Source organism: Sceloporus occidentalis, unplaced genomic scaffold (assembly GCF_023333645.1).
Source record: "Sceloporus occidentalis isolate IW3139 unplaced genomic scaffold, rSceOcc1.0.p SCAF_172, whole genome shotgun sequence".
Classification (NCBI taxonomy): Eukaryota; Metazoa; Chordata; class Lepidosauria; order Squamata; family Phrynosomatidae; genus Sceloporus; species Sceloporus occidentalis.
The window spans coordinates 99,394-115,991 of NW_028317152.1; the positions used below are offsets into that span (position 1 = coordinate 99,394).

The 16,598-nt window shown below is 40.9% G+C and overlaps 1 protein-coding gene across 1 annotated transcript in view; it reads left to right on the forward strand.

The window, feature by feature from the left end:
* The window catches only part of LOC149279305 (Golgi-specific brefeldin A-resistance guanine nucleotide exchange factor 1-like), a 168,495-nt gene that overhangs the window by 76,688 nt on the left and 75,209 nt on the right, over positions 1 to 16,598 (forward strand). The window contains exons 18-22 of the mRNA XM_089501339.1: positions 94 to 217; positions 379 to 504; positions 6,053 to 6,135; positions 10,933 to 11,169; positions 13,743 to 13,836. Coding sequence (XP_089357465.1) covers positions 94 to 217; positions 379 to 504; positions 6,053 to 6,135; positions 10,933 to 11,169; positions 13,743 to 13,836 — 664 coding nt within the window. The remainder of the gene's footprint in view (positions 1 to 93; positions 218 to 378; positions 505 to 6,052; positions 6,136 to 10,932; positions 11,170 to 13,742; positions 13,837 to 16,598) is intronic.

Sequence of the window (16,598 nt, forward strand, 5' to 3'; positions counted from 1 at the left end):
GTAGTGTATCTAATATCAAATGGTTTTTTTTTATTATGAGGTGAAATATCTGTGTAACTGTATTCAATTGTTCATTCTCTCACAAATATTCAGAACATTTGGTTTCCAAGGCTTAAGAATTGATGAAGGTCTGAGACTTTACCTTGAAGCTTTCCGTCTGCCAGGGGAAGCACCAGTGATTCATAGGTTACTTGAGGCGTTCACAGAGCATTGGAGAGTAAGTACAGGGAAGGAAAATTAACCTGGCAAAAAAGTGTGGTCTTTTTATTTTTTTGATACATTTTCAACCTTAGCTTAGGGAAACATCAGAGCTGCACATCTTTTTACAGTATGTTGTATGGCATTTACTTTTTATCTACTACTTGTTTTCTGTTGCAGAAAGCTAACGGAACTCCCTTTGCAAATAGTGATGCCTGCTTTGCTTTAGCCTATGCTGTCATAATGCTGAACACTGACCAACACAATCATAATGTCCGCAAACAGAATGTGCCGATGACTCTCGAGGTAAGAGTTGACCAGCTTATATTTCTAACTTCATGTGCATAGTCTTGCATCCTCTGCTACATGAATTACAGACCTACTACTTCATATTACATGAAACAATGTGTGATATTTTTTAAAGTGCAGTTCTGGTATAACATTTTTTTTATTGTTATGGCAAGCCAATGGGATGCTCTCTTAAGCGTGAACATTCCATTGGTTGTGATAAGACTGCATTTCAAACTCTACACCAGAAATGGTCCAATGGACCATTATCATACCTTTAAGATAAAAATAGGGGGTATAGAGGCTAGTAAAATTATATGTTTATGATGCTTTAACTAAGGTATTCTCACTGTGAGTAGTAACTACAGAAAAAATGAAATATTCCACAGATGAATGGTACAGCTGTGCTTAAAAGTTTTCATACCTTGGCAGAAATTGTGAAATGTTGGCATTGATTTGGAAAATATGACCGGTCATGCAAAATAATTTTTTTTATTTAAGGCTAGTGATCATACCCAAGTACTAGTTTACATACCCTTGAATGTCTGGCCTTGTTACAGACAAACAAGTTGACACACCCAGGTTAAAATGGCAGTTCATTTCCCACACCTGTGGCTTTTTAAATTGCAATTAGTGCCTTTGTATAAATTGAAAATGAATTTGATAGCGCTCATGTGGATGCAATGGGAAGACTAGATACTGAGCCGTAGGGAACAGAAAAGAACTGTCAAAAGACCTGCATAACAAGGTAATAGAACTTTATCCCCTTAATGACAAGACTGTTTCTTACTCGTAGTACATTTTGGGACAATGGCTCTTTTAACACTTTTCATTGTTGCTGTTTAGCTGTGGTTTTCTTCTTTTTTTTTCGTGCTCCCACACATATTATATATTGGGGGTTTTTTTCAGGAAAAACAGGGCTTTCTTTATATATTTATATTTTATCATATCTGATTTACTATAAAAAATGATAAAATATGGTGATTTTTTGTTCTCACTTTAAAAAAAATATATCTTTTACTCATCTGCAAAAAATAATGAAAAAACCTGCTTAATAGATTCTACTATTTGTCCTGAGTTTAGAAATACCCAATGTTTTTTTTTGTTTTGTTTTGTTTTTGCCTTTTTCTGCACGTTATGGGGCAATAAGTACCAGTAGCGTTTTGCTATTTCAAAACCATTTTTTCCCCAAAGCTGGTCATTTTGCCCCATGTGCTATTTCAGGTATCTGAAGCCGGCCAATGCAATTTACCCCATCAAACCATATATTTTTAAAAACTAGACACCCCAAGGTATTTAAAATGCTGGTATTTTAACCATTTCCATGCAATAATTCTACCATCGTTTTTGTGACGATCTAGCGTGAATTGTAGGACTTGCTCATAAAAAACGTGGGGAATTTTTACATCTTACCATATTTTTAAATTTTTTTTAAACTTTTTTTTTTTTTTTTTACTAATCACATTGATTAGTGAGCTGGGCTACATTGACCTTGCAGTACCTGCTCGAGAGTTCTCAAGAGGGTCTGTGAACGAATTCATTTTTCTATTGTTGACGCCATACATGTACGGGCTTTGTCGTTATCACATCACATTGCATTGCAAGCCCGTACCTGTAAGTGGTTAAAAAGATGGAAGATGATTAAAGGTCAGGTAGACCAAGAAAGATTAGAGCTACAACTGTCGAAGAAGAATTATTTGGGATACAAAGAAAAAAACACAGGCTGCTCTGGAAAAAGGTGTGGGTTTTTTTTAAGGAGCACATCAATACATGAACAAAAATGAGCTGCATGGTAGAATTACCAGAAAGAAGCCTTTACTGCAACAATGCCACAAAAAGCAAATGCCCCACAACAGTTTGACATACCTTACAGCTTCTTGCACACTGTAAATTGGAGTGACAAGACCAAAATAGAGCTTTAGGGTCAACTAGGCCTATAGTGAAAAGAAGACCATTCCCACTTTGAAGCATGGTGGTGGGGCACACTAATGTTTTGTGGGTGTGTGTTAGCTCTAAAGGCACAGGGAATCTTGTGGAAAAAGATGGCAAAATGAATGCAGCATGTTATCCAAAAATACCGGCAGACACTTTGCAATCTTCCGCACGAAAGCTTTGCATGGGACACTCTTGGACTTTCCAGCACGAAAATAACCCTAAGCACGAGATCGATTTGAACCCCCAGTGGTGACAGCAGAAAAAACGGTGTTGCTGTAATGCCTCGATGTCGAGGCATTCAGCAACACCGAAATCAGCATCAGGGGCCATGTCTGGCTCCTCCCCATGGCACGCCGAACTCCCACACTGAACTCCCACCCCAGGACGCGCTGTGACCGCTCCAGAGAGTGGTCACAACCGCCACTGTGAGTGATTTTGCCACCCGCAAGATGGCGACGTCCTTAAAAAAAACAAAAAAAAAAACAGACCCTCCTGAGAATCTGGCTCCACTTGCAGGTTGAATACAGGTACTGCATTCAACCATGCAAGTCATTGGAGCCCAGCTTTGTAATCACTTTGTAATTAGTAAAATAAATGAAAAAACCAATATAAAAATAGTAAAAAAATAAAAATAAAAAAAAAGGTTACATGTAAAAACTATTTTCCACTGATGTCTCCTGTGTCACCATCACGAGAACCTTCCAGAAAAAAGGCCAAAAAAATAAATAAATACATATATATAAAAATATTTTTATGAGCAAGTCCTAAAATGAGCGCTTTATCTTAACATTTCTCGCATGGAAAGAGCTAAAATACTGGCGCGTTAAATGCCCATGGGCGTATGATTTTATGGGGTAAATTGAATTGGCCGGGTTCAACAATGTCCCAACTAACACCGGGGTAAGGATGACCACATGTCTAATTTTCAATTTGAAAAATGCACATGTCCCAAATGTGGCTTTCAGCCCCCAAACAACCTGACAAACCCATGCAAGGGTGGTATTGATGTACTCATGTTGCTGAATACATATTGGGGTGTTGTGTGACAGTGACCAGGACCTGTAACTTCATACCTAAAGTACAATGTGAATGGGGAAACATACACACAAAAAATTCTACTTCTAACTTTGACAAAGGCTGGTGGTAGAATAAGTGCATGGAAATAGTTAAAATACCAGCATTTGAAATACCCTGTCGTGTCTGGTTTAAAAAATATATGGTTTTATTGGCCACACTGAATTGGTCGGGCTCAAAGATGTACCAAATAGGGCATGGGCACAGGATCACCAAATGTCAAAGTTCAAAATTAAAAAATGCACAAGCCCCAAATGTGGCCCTTTTGCCTCAAAACATCAAGACAAACCCATGCATGGGTGGTATCATTGTACTCAGGAGATGTTATTGAACACATATAGGGTTGTGTTGTGTGACAGTGGCATATACCAGGAGCTACAAATTCATGAAGTAAAATGTGTGTGTGGCAAAACAATGACTACCACAAAGTTTGACAAAGACTGGCGGTAGAATTAGTGCATGGAAAGAGTTAAAATACTAACATTTGAAATACCCTGGGGTGTCTAGTCTTCAAAAATGTATGGTTTGATGGGGTAAATTATATTGGCCAGCTTCAAAGATACCCGAAATAGCACATGGCAGAAGAATTACCAGATTTGGGAAAAATGGTTTGTACTTATTGCCCCATAACGTGCAGAAAAAAGCAAAAAAAAAAACATAAAAACATTGGGTATTTCTAAAGTCAGGACAAATCTATTTAGCAGATTTTTTCATTAGCTTTTATTGATGAGTAAAATATTTTTCAAGTAAAAGTCAGAAAAGGTAATTTTTTTCTCTATTCACCATATTTTATACTTTTTTTAATGGTAAATAATATGATACAAGAAAGCCATTCTTGCCCTGAAAAAAACAATATATAACTTGTGTGGGTTCAGTAAATGAGAAATAAGAACATTGGTTGATGGGAGACGAGCCCCCTGCTGGTGACCAATAGAGTTGCTCATACGGACATTTAAACTCCTGGCGCCAGAGCTGCTGCATAGTCTGTACCGTGTTAACCCCGTATCAACCCCATATACAAAACCGGAAAAAAAGAAAAAAAAAAACGAACACAAGGAATGTCCACGAATATTCGTCTGAAGAGAAGACAGGAACTGGCGAGTATATATATGTGTGTGTGTGTGTATATATATATATATATATATATATATATATATATATATATATATATATATATAATATATATATAATATATATACTTTTAGATGTTGATTAGAAGTGTTTCTTCACTTGGCTGTTCTGAAACCTGTGTTAGATACTTCCAAAACAGATCAAACATATCTTACAGGGCAACTATAAACATTCACTGGCTACTTTATTAGGTACACCTGTTGAATTTAACACAAATAGATAATCAGCCAATCACATTGCAGCAACTCAATGCATTTAGGCATGTGGACATGGTCAAGACAACTTGCTGAGGTTCAAACTGAGAATCAGAATGGGGAAGAAAGGGGATTTTAAGTGACTTTGAACGTGGCATGGTTCTACTGGGATTTTCACGCACAACCATCTCTAAGGTTTACAGACAGTGGTCCAAAAAAGAGAAAATATCCAGTGAGCGGCAGTTGTGTGGACAAAAATGCCTTGTTGATGTCGGACGAAAATGGGCAGACAGGTTCGAGATGACAGAAAGGCGGCAGAAACTCAAATAACCATTCGTTACAACCAAGGTATGCAGAATACCATCTCTGAAATCACAACACGTCAAACTTTGAAGCAGATGTGCTACAGCAGCAGATGCCAATACTGGGTGCCACTCCTGTCAGCTAAGAACAGGAAACTGAGGCTACAATTCGCACAGGCTCACCAAAATTGGACAATGGAGGACTGGAAGAACGTTATCTGGTCTGATGAGCCTCAATTCCAGCTGCGACATCCAGATGGCATTCAGAAGTCGCAACTTTGGCGTAAACAACATGAAAGCATGGATACATCCTGCCTTTTATCAACGGTTCAGGCTGGTGGTGTAATGGTGTGGGGGGCATATTCTTGGCACACTTTGGGCCCCTTAGTACCAATTGAGCATCATTTCAACACGACAGCCTACCTGAGTATTGTTGCTAACCATGTCCATCTGTTTGACTGCTGTGTACCCATCTTCTGATGGCTACTTCCAGCAGGATAATGCACCATGTCAGAAAGCTTGCATCATCTCAAACTGGTTTCTTGAACATGGCGATGAGTTCACTGTACTCCAATGGCCTCCACAGTCATGAGACCTCGATCCAATTGAGCACCTTTGGGATGTGGTGGAGCGGGAGATTTGCATGCAGCCGACAAATCTGCAGCAACTGCTTGATGCCATTATGCCCATATGGACCAAGAGCTCTGAGAAAGTAGAAAGTATGCCACAAACAATTGAAGGCATTTTAGAAGGCAAAAGAGGGCCCAACCCGGTACTAGCAAGGTGTACCTAATAAAGTGGCCAGTGAGTGTAGTTTATTCTATCTTTGTAGAAAAATTTTTACATATAGCAAATATGTTGATGCTTAACAGTATATGCAGAAATGTATATATGTCAGAAATGTCTGAAATTGTTTTTCCACCTCCTCAGGAATTCAGAAAAAACTTGAAAGGTGTTAATGGTGGGAAAGACTTTGATCAAGATATGCTGGAAGATATGTATCATGCAATAAAGTGAGTACTCCAAATTGCTGTTAACCTTTGTTTGCTAATTAAACAGGAGTCTTTTTTAATGTGTATTGATGAAAGAACTCCTTCCTTTCATGTAATAGACAGCTGAGATGTCGGAATCCTAAATCTGAACAAATGTATGGATTTTCTTAAAGATCACCATAATCATCATCATAGTGTTTGTGTAGGTAAAACACCAGGAAGCTTGTTTGATGGTTTATGGGATTAAAGATTGCATTTGCATTTTGAAAGGTGCTATAAATGTACCATGCCATAAAGCACTGATTTCATTTATTTTACTATTGTAGTAAAAATGCAGTCTAGCAACTCAAAAATCTTGTCTGGCTCCTGCCTTCTATAGATTTATCTTACACGGGGAGAGCCATTTATACAGCCTCAGTAATGGTGTCTGGGGGAAAAATGAATGAATTGCATTGAGATCAGTATAACATAATACGAGGGATGTTCGAAAAGTTTCTGCACTTCTATATTTTCGTTGGAAACTGTGAAGGCGGGAGTAGTAGTAATTGGTCATGCCTTAGGGTGTCATATGGCTAGTCCTGTCTGGTAAGCAGGCTGCTCCTGCGGTTTAGTATACAAGTTTTCACCCTGGGGTGAAGATGGATGTGAAACTTATAAATTGCACCAAACAAGAAAAGCGTTCTGCCATATGCTTTTTGTGGGCAGAAGGTGTGTCAGGAGCACAAATTCGTCTTTGCATGTGTGCTCAGTATGGGGCGAAAGTTCTCATTTTTAGAGTCGTCCACGCGTGGTTTGAAAAGTGTGAAAATGGGCGTACTGGTGTGACGGATGCAGAGTGCTCTGGACGTCCAGTTACAACCACGACCATGAGGAAAGAACCCTATTCGTGAAGCCAGAAAAATAACCGTTGAAGAGGTTGCAGGAAAGCTGAATGTGAGGGTTGGATCTGCCTATGCCCTTATTCATGACAGCCTTAAGTTCAGTACAGTGTGTGCCTAGGCAGCATAAGCGCAAGCACTTAGTCATTTGTTCCTAACACATGGCCTATAATAGTGAAAAAAGTTGAAGATTTTCTGCAGAAGTCACTGGTGATGAACCATAATGGTGTGGAAGCATCCATCATCTCCTGTAGTACAGAAATTCAGGACGCAACTGTCAGCAAGTTGGTGTTGACCCTCTTCTTGGAAAAGGATGGTACGGTGTAGGGAAAATGGCATCGCAAAGAAAGGTGACTATGTAGGAAAGTGATGTAATTTTGTTTTTGGTGTAAATTGTTTTGGAATAAAAATTCCTAAAGCAGGTTTTCACTTTGCACTGAGATCAGGGTAACATAATACAAACTTTTCAGTTTCTCAGTTAATGATGTAGTTTTATTGGCACAGAGTTGTCCAGAGTAGAGTACATGTTATAAAATAACATTATTACTTTACAAAATATTTTTTTCTACTTACTGTTTATATGAAAATCTGGCCTTCCTCCATAAACCCTGCTGCTGTATTATCGTGCTATGTTAAAATTGACACGCATATGCATTGAACTGTATATGAAGGTTAACAGTATGACGTGAATTCAATCCTTGCACATCTATGGTGCAAAAACAGCCAGTGCCACCGAGTGTTTTTAGCTGCTGTAAAAAAACAAAGCGTTTCTCCCTTTTGATGATTGGCCGCAGTGACAGAGGCATTACTAAAATAAATCCCTGGAGAAAAGCCCCCCCCTTTGGGGGTTTTGTGCTGAGGAGGAGGTCCAAATATCCACAAGACACAAGCCCTTTAACCCCAGATGACTCTTGGGACGATGAAGAAGGTATGACAAGTCTTCTTCCTGTATATTTGGACACCAAGCTTTCCCTGGAAGAGTTACAGGTCAAGATTGCCAGTACTAATGTCAAAAAGACCAGCCCTACTTTCCTTAATCCAAACTTCAAGGAGAAATTGGTCCTGGTACTAGTTCTAGAATTAGAGCATGGGGAGGAAGTATACTGCCAGCTTTTAGATGTCCCAAAGACCTCAGGGAAGATGAGGTTCATCGGGGGCCACCATTCTGAATTAATTTCAATCTGAATAAATGTGTCAGTCAAAATTCAAGTTGGAGACGGTCTGATCAACTTTGGCCTTCACATTCGTGGTGTCCATAAACTTGATGAATACATACCTTCATATTCTGATGCACCAGGATTAACAGTGCCTTTTAAGAGTATTGATCCCAAGTTCCAATACAATACTCTATCTACAGTTTCAGACTCTGCATGCCCTTTGGTCTATCTTTTTCACCCCCTTCCATCTTTACGAAGGTCCAGGTTGGCATTGTAGCCCCTCTAAGATGCCTAGGGGGTCACTGTCATTCCCTATCTGGCACCTTCCACTCAAATTCTCTCAGCCCAGGTCAGGTTTACAGAAGATACCCTCGACAGGTTGGGGTGGATGATCTGTTATCGGTGTCATCTATTTCGAGATGGAGGTTCTTAAGCTAATTTGGAACTCTGTCCAGTCTCTGGACAAGAAAGTAAAGTTGCAAATGGCTATTCTTCCAGTTAAAGGTTGCAGGAAAGTCTGGAGTCTTAGGAATCTGTAAGTGACATACGGTCTCTAGACCTGCAATAGCTAGATGGATCAAGCTTCTGGAAAAAAGCCTCCTCTTGTTATCAAGGTTCATTCCACATGCTTGGTTGCTACATCTTGGACGGAACAAGCTGATGTTCTTAAGGTCTCCAAGATAGCTTCTTCTGGCCCTCTCCCTGTTTTGATGTTATACCTCACCCGTCACTGCTACAAGGGATGGCAAGGGAAATTGAAGATTCTGCCTTTTCTTTCTCGCCGTACTTCATTGGAAGGAGTTGCCGCACCTGTCACTGCTGTAGCTTTTGGTAAGTAGAATACTTGCTATCTACAGTGGGGCAAAAAAGTATTTAGTCTGCCACCAATTGTGCAAGTTCTCCCCCTTAAAATGATTAGAGAGGCCTGTAATGTTCACCATAGGTACACTTCAACTATGAGAGACAGAATGGGGGGAAAGAATACAGGAAATTGACATTGTAGGATTTCTAATGAATTCATTGGTAAATTCCTCAGTAAAATAAGTATTTGGTCACCTGCAAACAAGCAAAATATCTGGCTCTCACAGACCTGTAACATCTTCTTTAAGAGTCTCCTCTGTCCTCCACTCGTTACCTGTATTAATGGCACCTGTTTGAACTTGTTATCAGTATAAAAGACACCTGTCCACAACCTCAAACAGTCACACTCCAAACCCCACTATGGCCAAGACCAAAGAGCTGTTGAAGGACACCAGAAACAAATTTGTACACCTGCACCAGGCTGGGAAGACTGAATCTGCAATAGGCAAGCAGCTTGGTGTGAAGAAATCAACTGTGGGAGCAATTATTCAAAAATGGAAGACATACAGGACCACTGATAATCTCCCTCGATCTGGGGCTCCACGCAGGATCTCACCCTGTGGTGTCAAAATGATCACAAGAACGGTGAGCAAAAATCCCAGAACCACATGGAGGGACCTAGTGAATGACCTGCAGAGAGCTGGGACCAAAGTAACAAAGGCTACCATCAGTAACACACTACACCACCACGGACTCAAATCATGCAGTGCCAGACGTGTCCCCCTCCTTAAGCCAGTACATGTCCGGGCCCGTCTGATGTTTGCTAGAGAGCATTTGGATGATCCAGAAGAGGATTGGGCGAATGTCATATGGTCAGATGAAACCAAGATAGAACTTTTTGGTAGAAACTAAACTCGTCGTGTTTGGAGGAGAAAGAATGCTGAGTTGCATCCAAAGAACACCATACCTACGGTGAAGCATGGGGGTGGAAACATCATGCTCTGGGGCTGTTTTTCTGCAAAGGGACCAGGACGACTGATCCGTGTAAAGGAAAGAATGAATGGGGCCATGTATCGTGAGATTTTGAGTGAAAACCTCCTTCCATCAGCAAGGGCATTGAAGATGAAACGTGGCTGGGTCTTTCAGCATGACGATGATCCCAAACACACCGCCCGGGCAACGAAGGAGTGGCTTCGTAAGAAGCATTTCTAGGTCCTGGAGTGACCTAGCCAGTCTCCAGATCTCAGCCCCATAGAAAACCTTTGGAGGGAGTTGAAAGTCCGTGTTGCCCAGCGACAGCCCCACAACATCACTGCTCTAGAGGAGATCTGCATGGAGGAATGGTCCAAAATACCAGCAACAGTGTGTGAAAACCTTGTGAAGACTTACAGAAAACGTTTGACCTCTGTCATTGCAAACAAAGGGTATATAACAAAGTATTGATATGAACTTTTGTTATTGACCAAATACTTATTTTCCACCATATTTGCAAATAAATTCTTAAAAAATCAGACAATGTGATTTATGGACTTTGTTGTCTCATTCTGTCTCTCATAGTTGAAGTGTACCTATGGTGAAAATTACAGGCCTCTCTCATCTTTGTAAGTGGGAGAACTTGCACAATTGGTGGCTGACTAAATACTTTTTTGCCCCACTGTATATGATTGTTTTTTGCATTTATCCCTTACTTTTTTAGCTGCTAAATGTTGCCACTTCTTGCCTTGTGGGAATAGAACAGCACCTGGTGGCATCTGCTAAGCTACCTGTTGGAGACCTTTGCTCGTATGGCACAGACAATACTCCACGCAGGTGTACAATTTTTAGCATTTGTCTAACCGCCGTCTCTCTGCAAGATACGCTCTGTATTTTAGAGTAGAACACAGGTCACAAAACAATGAAACTGCTAAAGAAGTCCTATATTACTCTAAATTGCATTTGTCTGCTTTGATTTACATAATTTTATCTATTGTTTATCTCCCTAGAAATGATGAGATTGTTATGCCAGAGGAGCAGACTGGCTTGGTGAAGGAGAACTACGTATGGAATGTTTTGTTGCACAGAGGGGCCACTCCAGAGGGTATCTTCTTGCATGTGGTACCAGGAAATTATGATCATGACCTATTCACAATGACTTGGGGGCCAACTATTGCTGCTTTGTCATATGTCTTTGACAAAAGTATGGATGAAACCATCATACAGAAAGCTATATCTGGTTTCAGGTAAAACACGCTTTCCACTTAAAAACATTAGTTAAGATAAAGTTTGACCCATGCCATATTCCTTCCATGTGCTTAATTTGTGCAGGTCAACATTTTACAGTGTTCCATAGCTGTGTCTACAGTCTTATATTTCTTATTCATTTTAGAGTTTTTCTAACTGAATTTCTAATCAGGGACAAGGTCATCCTTCTCCCACTGTTGGAACAATAAGAGGCCAATAGATTACAGTAGGGCTGCAACTAACGATTATTTTAATAATCGATTAGTTGGCCGATTATTTTGTCGATTAATCGATTAATCGGATAAAAAAATACATTATTTTAAATTGAAGAAAAATTGCAATAAAAAACGTACAATTTACACTTTCATCTCTTTATTGCAATGGCCTCTCTCTATTCACCTTCTTATTTTACTGACATAATAATAAAAGCTACAAGAACCCAAACACAGTGTTTCTCAAACTAGGTTTTAATACCAAGTTATTAGTAAATATTAATTCATATGTTAACTATTTTTCATATTTAATAAAAACTATGAGAAAAAAGCCTTGTTTACATTTTTTTTATTTACCAAACTGCCCCCAGTTATGCACATCTGACCCCCAGCTTGCCACTCTGCCCCCATATATGCCTTATACCTCTTATATGCCAGATTCCGCTGTGCCCCTGATATGCCTTTCAGGGCATATAGGCATATCAGGGGGCATAAAACAAGTCTGGGGGTAAAAGGTATATCAGAGGGCTCAGTTGCATATCACTGGCATATAAGGAGTATATCCTTATATGCCAGTGATATGCAACTGAGCCCTCTGATATACCTTTTACCCCCATATTTGTTTTATGCCCCCCTGATATGCCTAATATCGATATGCCTTATACCCCCTATATGCCACTGAGCCCCCTGATACCTTTTACCCCCAGATATGTTTATGCCCCCTGATATGCCTATATGCCCTGAAATTCATAATACCCCCCATACACCACTATAACTCACCCATACACCACTCTGCCTCCTCCCCCTCCCATACACCACTCTGGCTCCTCCCCCCTCTCATACTCCACTCTGCCTCCTCCCCCCTCCCATACTCCACTCTGCCTCCTCCCCCCTCCCATACATGACTTTGGCTCCTCCCCTCCCATACATGACTTTGCCTCCTCCCCCTCCCATATACCACTCTGCCTCCTCCCCCTCCCATATACCACTCTGCCTCCTCCCCTCCCATACATCACTTTGGCTCCTCCCCCCTCCCATACTCCACTCTGCCTCCTCCCATACACCACTCTGGCTCCTCCCCCTCCCATACTCCACTCTGCCTCCTGTGAACCTCCGTTGCTGACAAGACACCAAGGAGCCGCGTAGAGAGGCATAGTGGTGTATGGGAGGGTGGCTCCCATACACTCCTCTGACTCCTCCCCCCTCCCATACACCGCTCTGCCTCTCTACCCGGCTCCATTACTAACAGGCACTTTCACTGCAGCTTCATAGAAGCCTCAGTGTAAGTGAAGGTGAGTAACGGAGGCTGTCTGTGCGATGCAGACCCTCACCGGCTGACAGAGAGGATGATCCTCTGTCAGCCGGTGGGGGTCTGCATCGCACAGACAGACTCCGTTACTGCCCTTCACTTACACTGAGGCTTCTATGAAGCTGCAGGGAAAGTGCCTGTCAGTAATGGAGCCGGGTAGAGAGGCAGAGTGATGTATGGGAGGGTGGAGGGAGACGGAAGTGAGAGACCGGCCGACAGTGAGGAGAATCCAGGTCCCCTGCAGCGTTGCGGGGGATCTGGATTCTAGTGTTATAATCTGATCTCTGTTTGAGGTCGGATTATATAAGGAGAGGAGTTTTTCAGAGCATTTGCTCTGAAAACACCTCCTTTTTTTTAATCGATAAAAATCTATTCGATTAATCGATAATGAAAATCGTTGACGATTTTCATTATCGATTATCGATTTTATCGATTAGTTGTTTCAGCCCTAGATTACAGTAGATTCCCTCTCTGTGTACCTTTTTTTAAAGTTTTTTTTTATATTTTTGCTGTATTTACCAAAAGAACATATATCCACTTGGGGCGCTCGTGTTAAAACCAGGAGGAAAAAGGAGGAAAAAACAACAATAGTGTAACATAAAATAACAAATGTGTATCTTTGTGGTGATGCACTCACAATTATTCTGTAATTTTCAAAGCTCACCACAAAGATACACATTTGTTGTTTTATGGTACACTATTGTTGCTTTTTCTCCTTTTTCTGTTTTTAACACGAGCGCCCCAAGTGGATATATGTTTGGCTAACAACATCTGGAGAATGTTCTAGGGTTGCAGCTGTGAACAAGAATAAAAAAGGGGAGCACTGATTAGATAAGTATCCACATGCACCTTTTATTCACTAAATCACTTCGCTGTTGACACTGGTACCCTCATCACTTCTTTTTAACACGTTTACTAAAAGAAGCCAATGTTGATTTATATGGTGCCAGCAAATTCTTAACAGCTTTACAGTGCTTATATGCACAGTTCTTATCATTCATTTTATATGTATACCTGTATAATCAAATACTTTTATTATGTTTATTTTTAGAAAATGTGCCATGATATCTGCTCACTGTGGACTAAGTGATGTTTTTGACAATCTTATTATCTCTCTTTGCAAGTTTACAACTCTTAGCAGTGAGGTAAGTAAATCTTCTTATATGTGTATATGTGGGACTGGAAAACCCCTCCACCTAAAATTAAGGGATAGTAGAAGCCAGAAGGCTCGTTTTTCCCCCCCAGAAATCCCATGGTGCTGCCACAACCACTAGGAATTCTGGGTAGACAAATGAAAATAAGGTCAACAATGATCACCTTTTGCCTCTATATCCACTTTATACATGGATCTCTTGAAGGTGAATGCACGCTGTACAAGACATCCTTTAGACAAAACCCGGGTAAGAGGTGCAGTAGCCATCATTGTTGACCTTATTTGCATTTGCCTACCCAGAATTCTGGCTTGTCTGTTAGATGTGGGTGAGTGTTTAATAATGCTTCTACTGCACATTATATATATATATATATATATATATATATATATATATATATATATATATATATATATATATATATATATATATATATACCGTATTTGCTCGATTATAAGACGAGGTTTTTTTCAGAGCAAATGCTCTGAAAAATACCCCTCGTCTTCTAATCGGGGTCGTCTTCTAATCAGACCTCAAATAGAGGTCTGATTAGGAGACTAAGATCCAGATCCCCCGCACCGCTGCAGGGGACCTGGATCCTCCTGTCTCACCCGACTCCCCCCCCCCATCATACACACACTTACCGGTGCTTCCTGCTGTGTTGCCGGGGCAGCGGGTTGACCGGTGCGGGGAACTCTGATCTCTGACAGCCGGGGAAAGTATACGCGACGGATGCATACAAACCCCCGCTGCTAGCCACACCTCCTTCTGGCTGCAGCAGAAGGCGACGTCAACCCGCTGCCCCAGCTGGAAGCACCGGTAAGAGAGGGGGGAGAGCGGGGGAAGGGGGGGGGAGAGTGTGTGTGTGTGTTAGTTAGTTAGTTAAATGGGGGTATAGGGTGTGTGTGTTAAATGGGGGCATAGGGCATTTCTGGAGTGGCGTTAAGGGGGCATTTAATAGAGCACTCTGCCTCCTGAAATGCCTTATACCTCCCTATATGCCACTCTGCCCCATAATATGCCTTTTAACCCCCTAAATGGCAGAGTGGCATATAGTGGTATAAGGCATTTCTGGAGGCAGAGTGCTCTATACAATGCCTTTTAACTCCCTTAATGCCACTCTGCCTCCTGAAATGCCTTATACCTCCCTATATGCCACTCTGCCCCATAATATGCATTTTAACCCCCTAAATGCCAGAATGGGATATAGGGGTATAAGGCATTTCTGGAGGCAGAGTGGCACATAGGGGGTCAAAAGGCATACCATGGGGCACAGTGGCATATAGAGGGTTAAAAGGCATATCATGGGCCACAGTGCCATATTGGAGTGGCAAGCCTGGGGGCAGATGTGCGTAACTGGGGGACAGGTTGGAAAATACAAGAAATAAAAACAAAAAAAATCTTTTTCTCAATCATAGCTTTTATTAAAAAAAATAGTTTACATGAATTAACATTTACTGGTAAAACTTTTTTCCTTTGGGGTCGTCTTATATTCAGGCTTTTTCTTTTTTTCCTAAGTTAATATTCAGATTTTGGGGGGTCGTCTTATAATCAGGGTCGTCTTATAATCGAGCAAATACGGTATATATATATATATATATATATATATATATATATATATATATATATACACACACACACACACACACACACACACACACACACACACACACACACACACACACACACACACACACACACACACACACACACACACACACACACACACACACACACACACACACACACACACACTCACTCACTGGCATCGTTATTGGGTACAGCTTGATAGTACTGGGTTGGACCCCCTTTTGCCTTCAGTACTGCCTACATTATTCATGACATACTTTCTACAATGTGCTGGAAACATACTTCAGAGAGTTTGGTCCATATGGACATGATGGCATCATGCAGTTTCTGCAGATTTATCAGCTGCACATCCATGATGCAAATCTCATGTTCCACCACATTCCAAAGGTGCTCTATTGGATTGAGATCTGGTGACTGTTGAGGCCATTGGAGTACAGTGAACCATGGACATGGTCAGCAGCAATAGTCAGGCTGTCCGTGTTTAAACAATGCTCAAATAGTACTAAGGGGCCCAAAGTGTGCCAAGAAAATGTCCCCCACACTATTACACACCCACCACCAGCCTGAACCATTGATATGATATGAAGCGACTGCCGATCGCTTTCTAAGCTCTGTTTTAGCTGCCATATTTGATGATCGGTTTTTGGGGGCCTTCCTCCCATGATCCATGGCTTGCCTCAAGATCCCTGCGGTGCAGGTATTTGAAAGCAGCCCGTACATGTACAGGCTTTGTCACAAATGCAGTGCATCGTGAGGGGTTTTTCGTGAAGGGGTTAAACAGCAACTGCTCCAGGTAAATTAAATCAACAGGTACAATACAAATCTAGACAGCAGCTAGTATATGTTATAGATGTGCAGGCTCAGGACATGATGAACAAAGTTGCAGGTTTAAAGACAATATATGCTATGGATATAGAAAAATGCTACATTTAAAAAAAAAAAAAAAAAAAAAAAAAAAAAATTACTGGAGGAAAGCAGTCTGAGACAGACTTTTAAAGTGAACACAGAATGTTCAAGTTCAGAAGATTAAGAGGAACTTATTTATCAGTTTATGCCATTAACTAAAAACTTCAGTTAAAATTGAGGGCCAGCCTGTGACAATGGATTTTGACACAGGAGCAGCAGTATCTATTATGACAATGAAAGAAAGGAATAAATTACAGCTA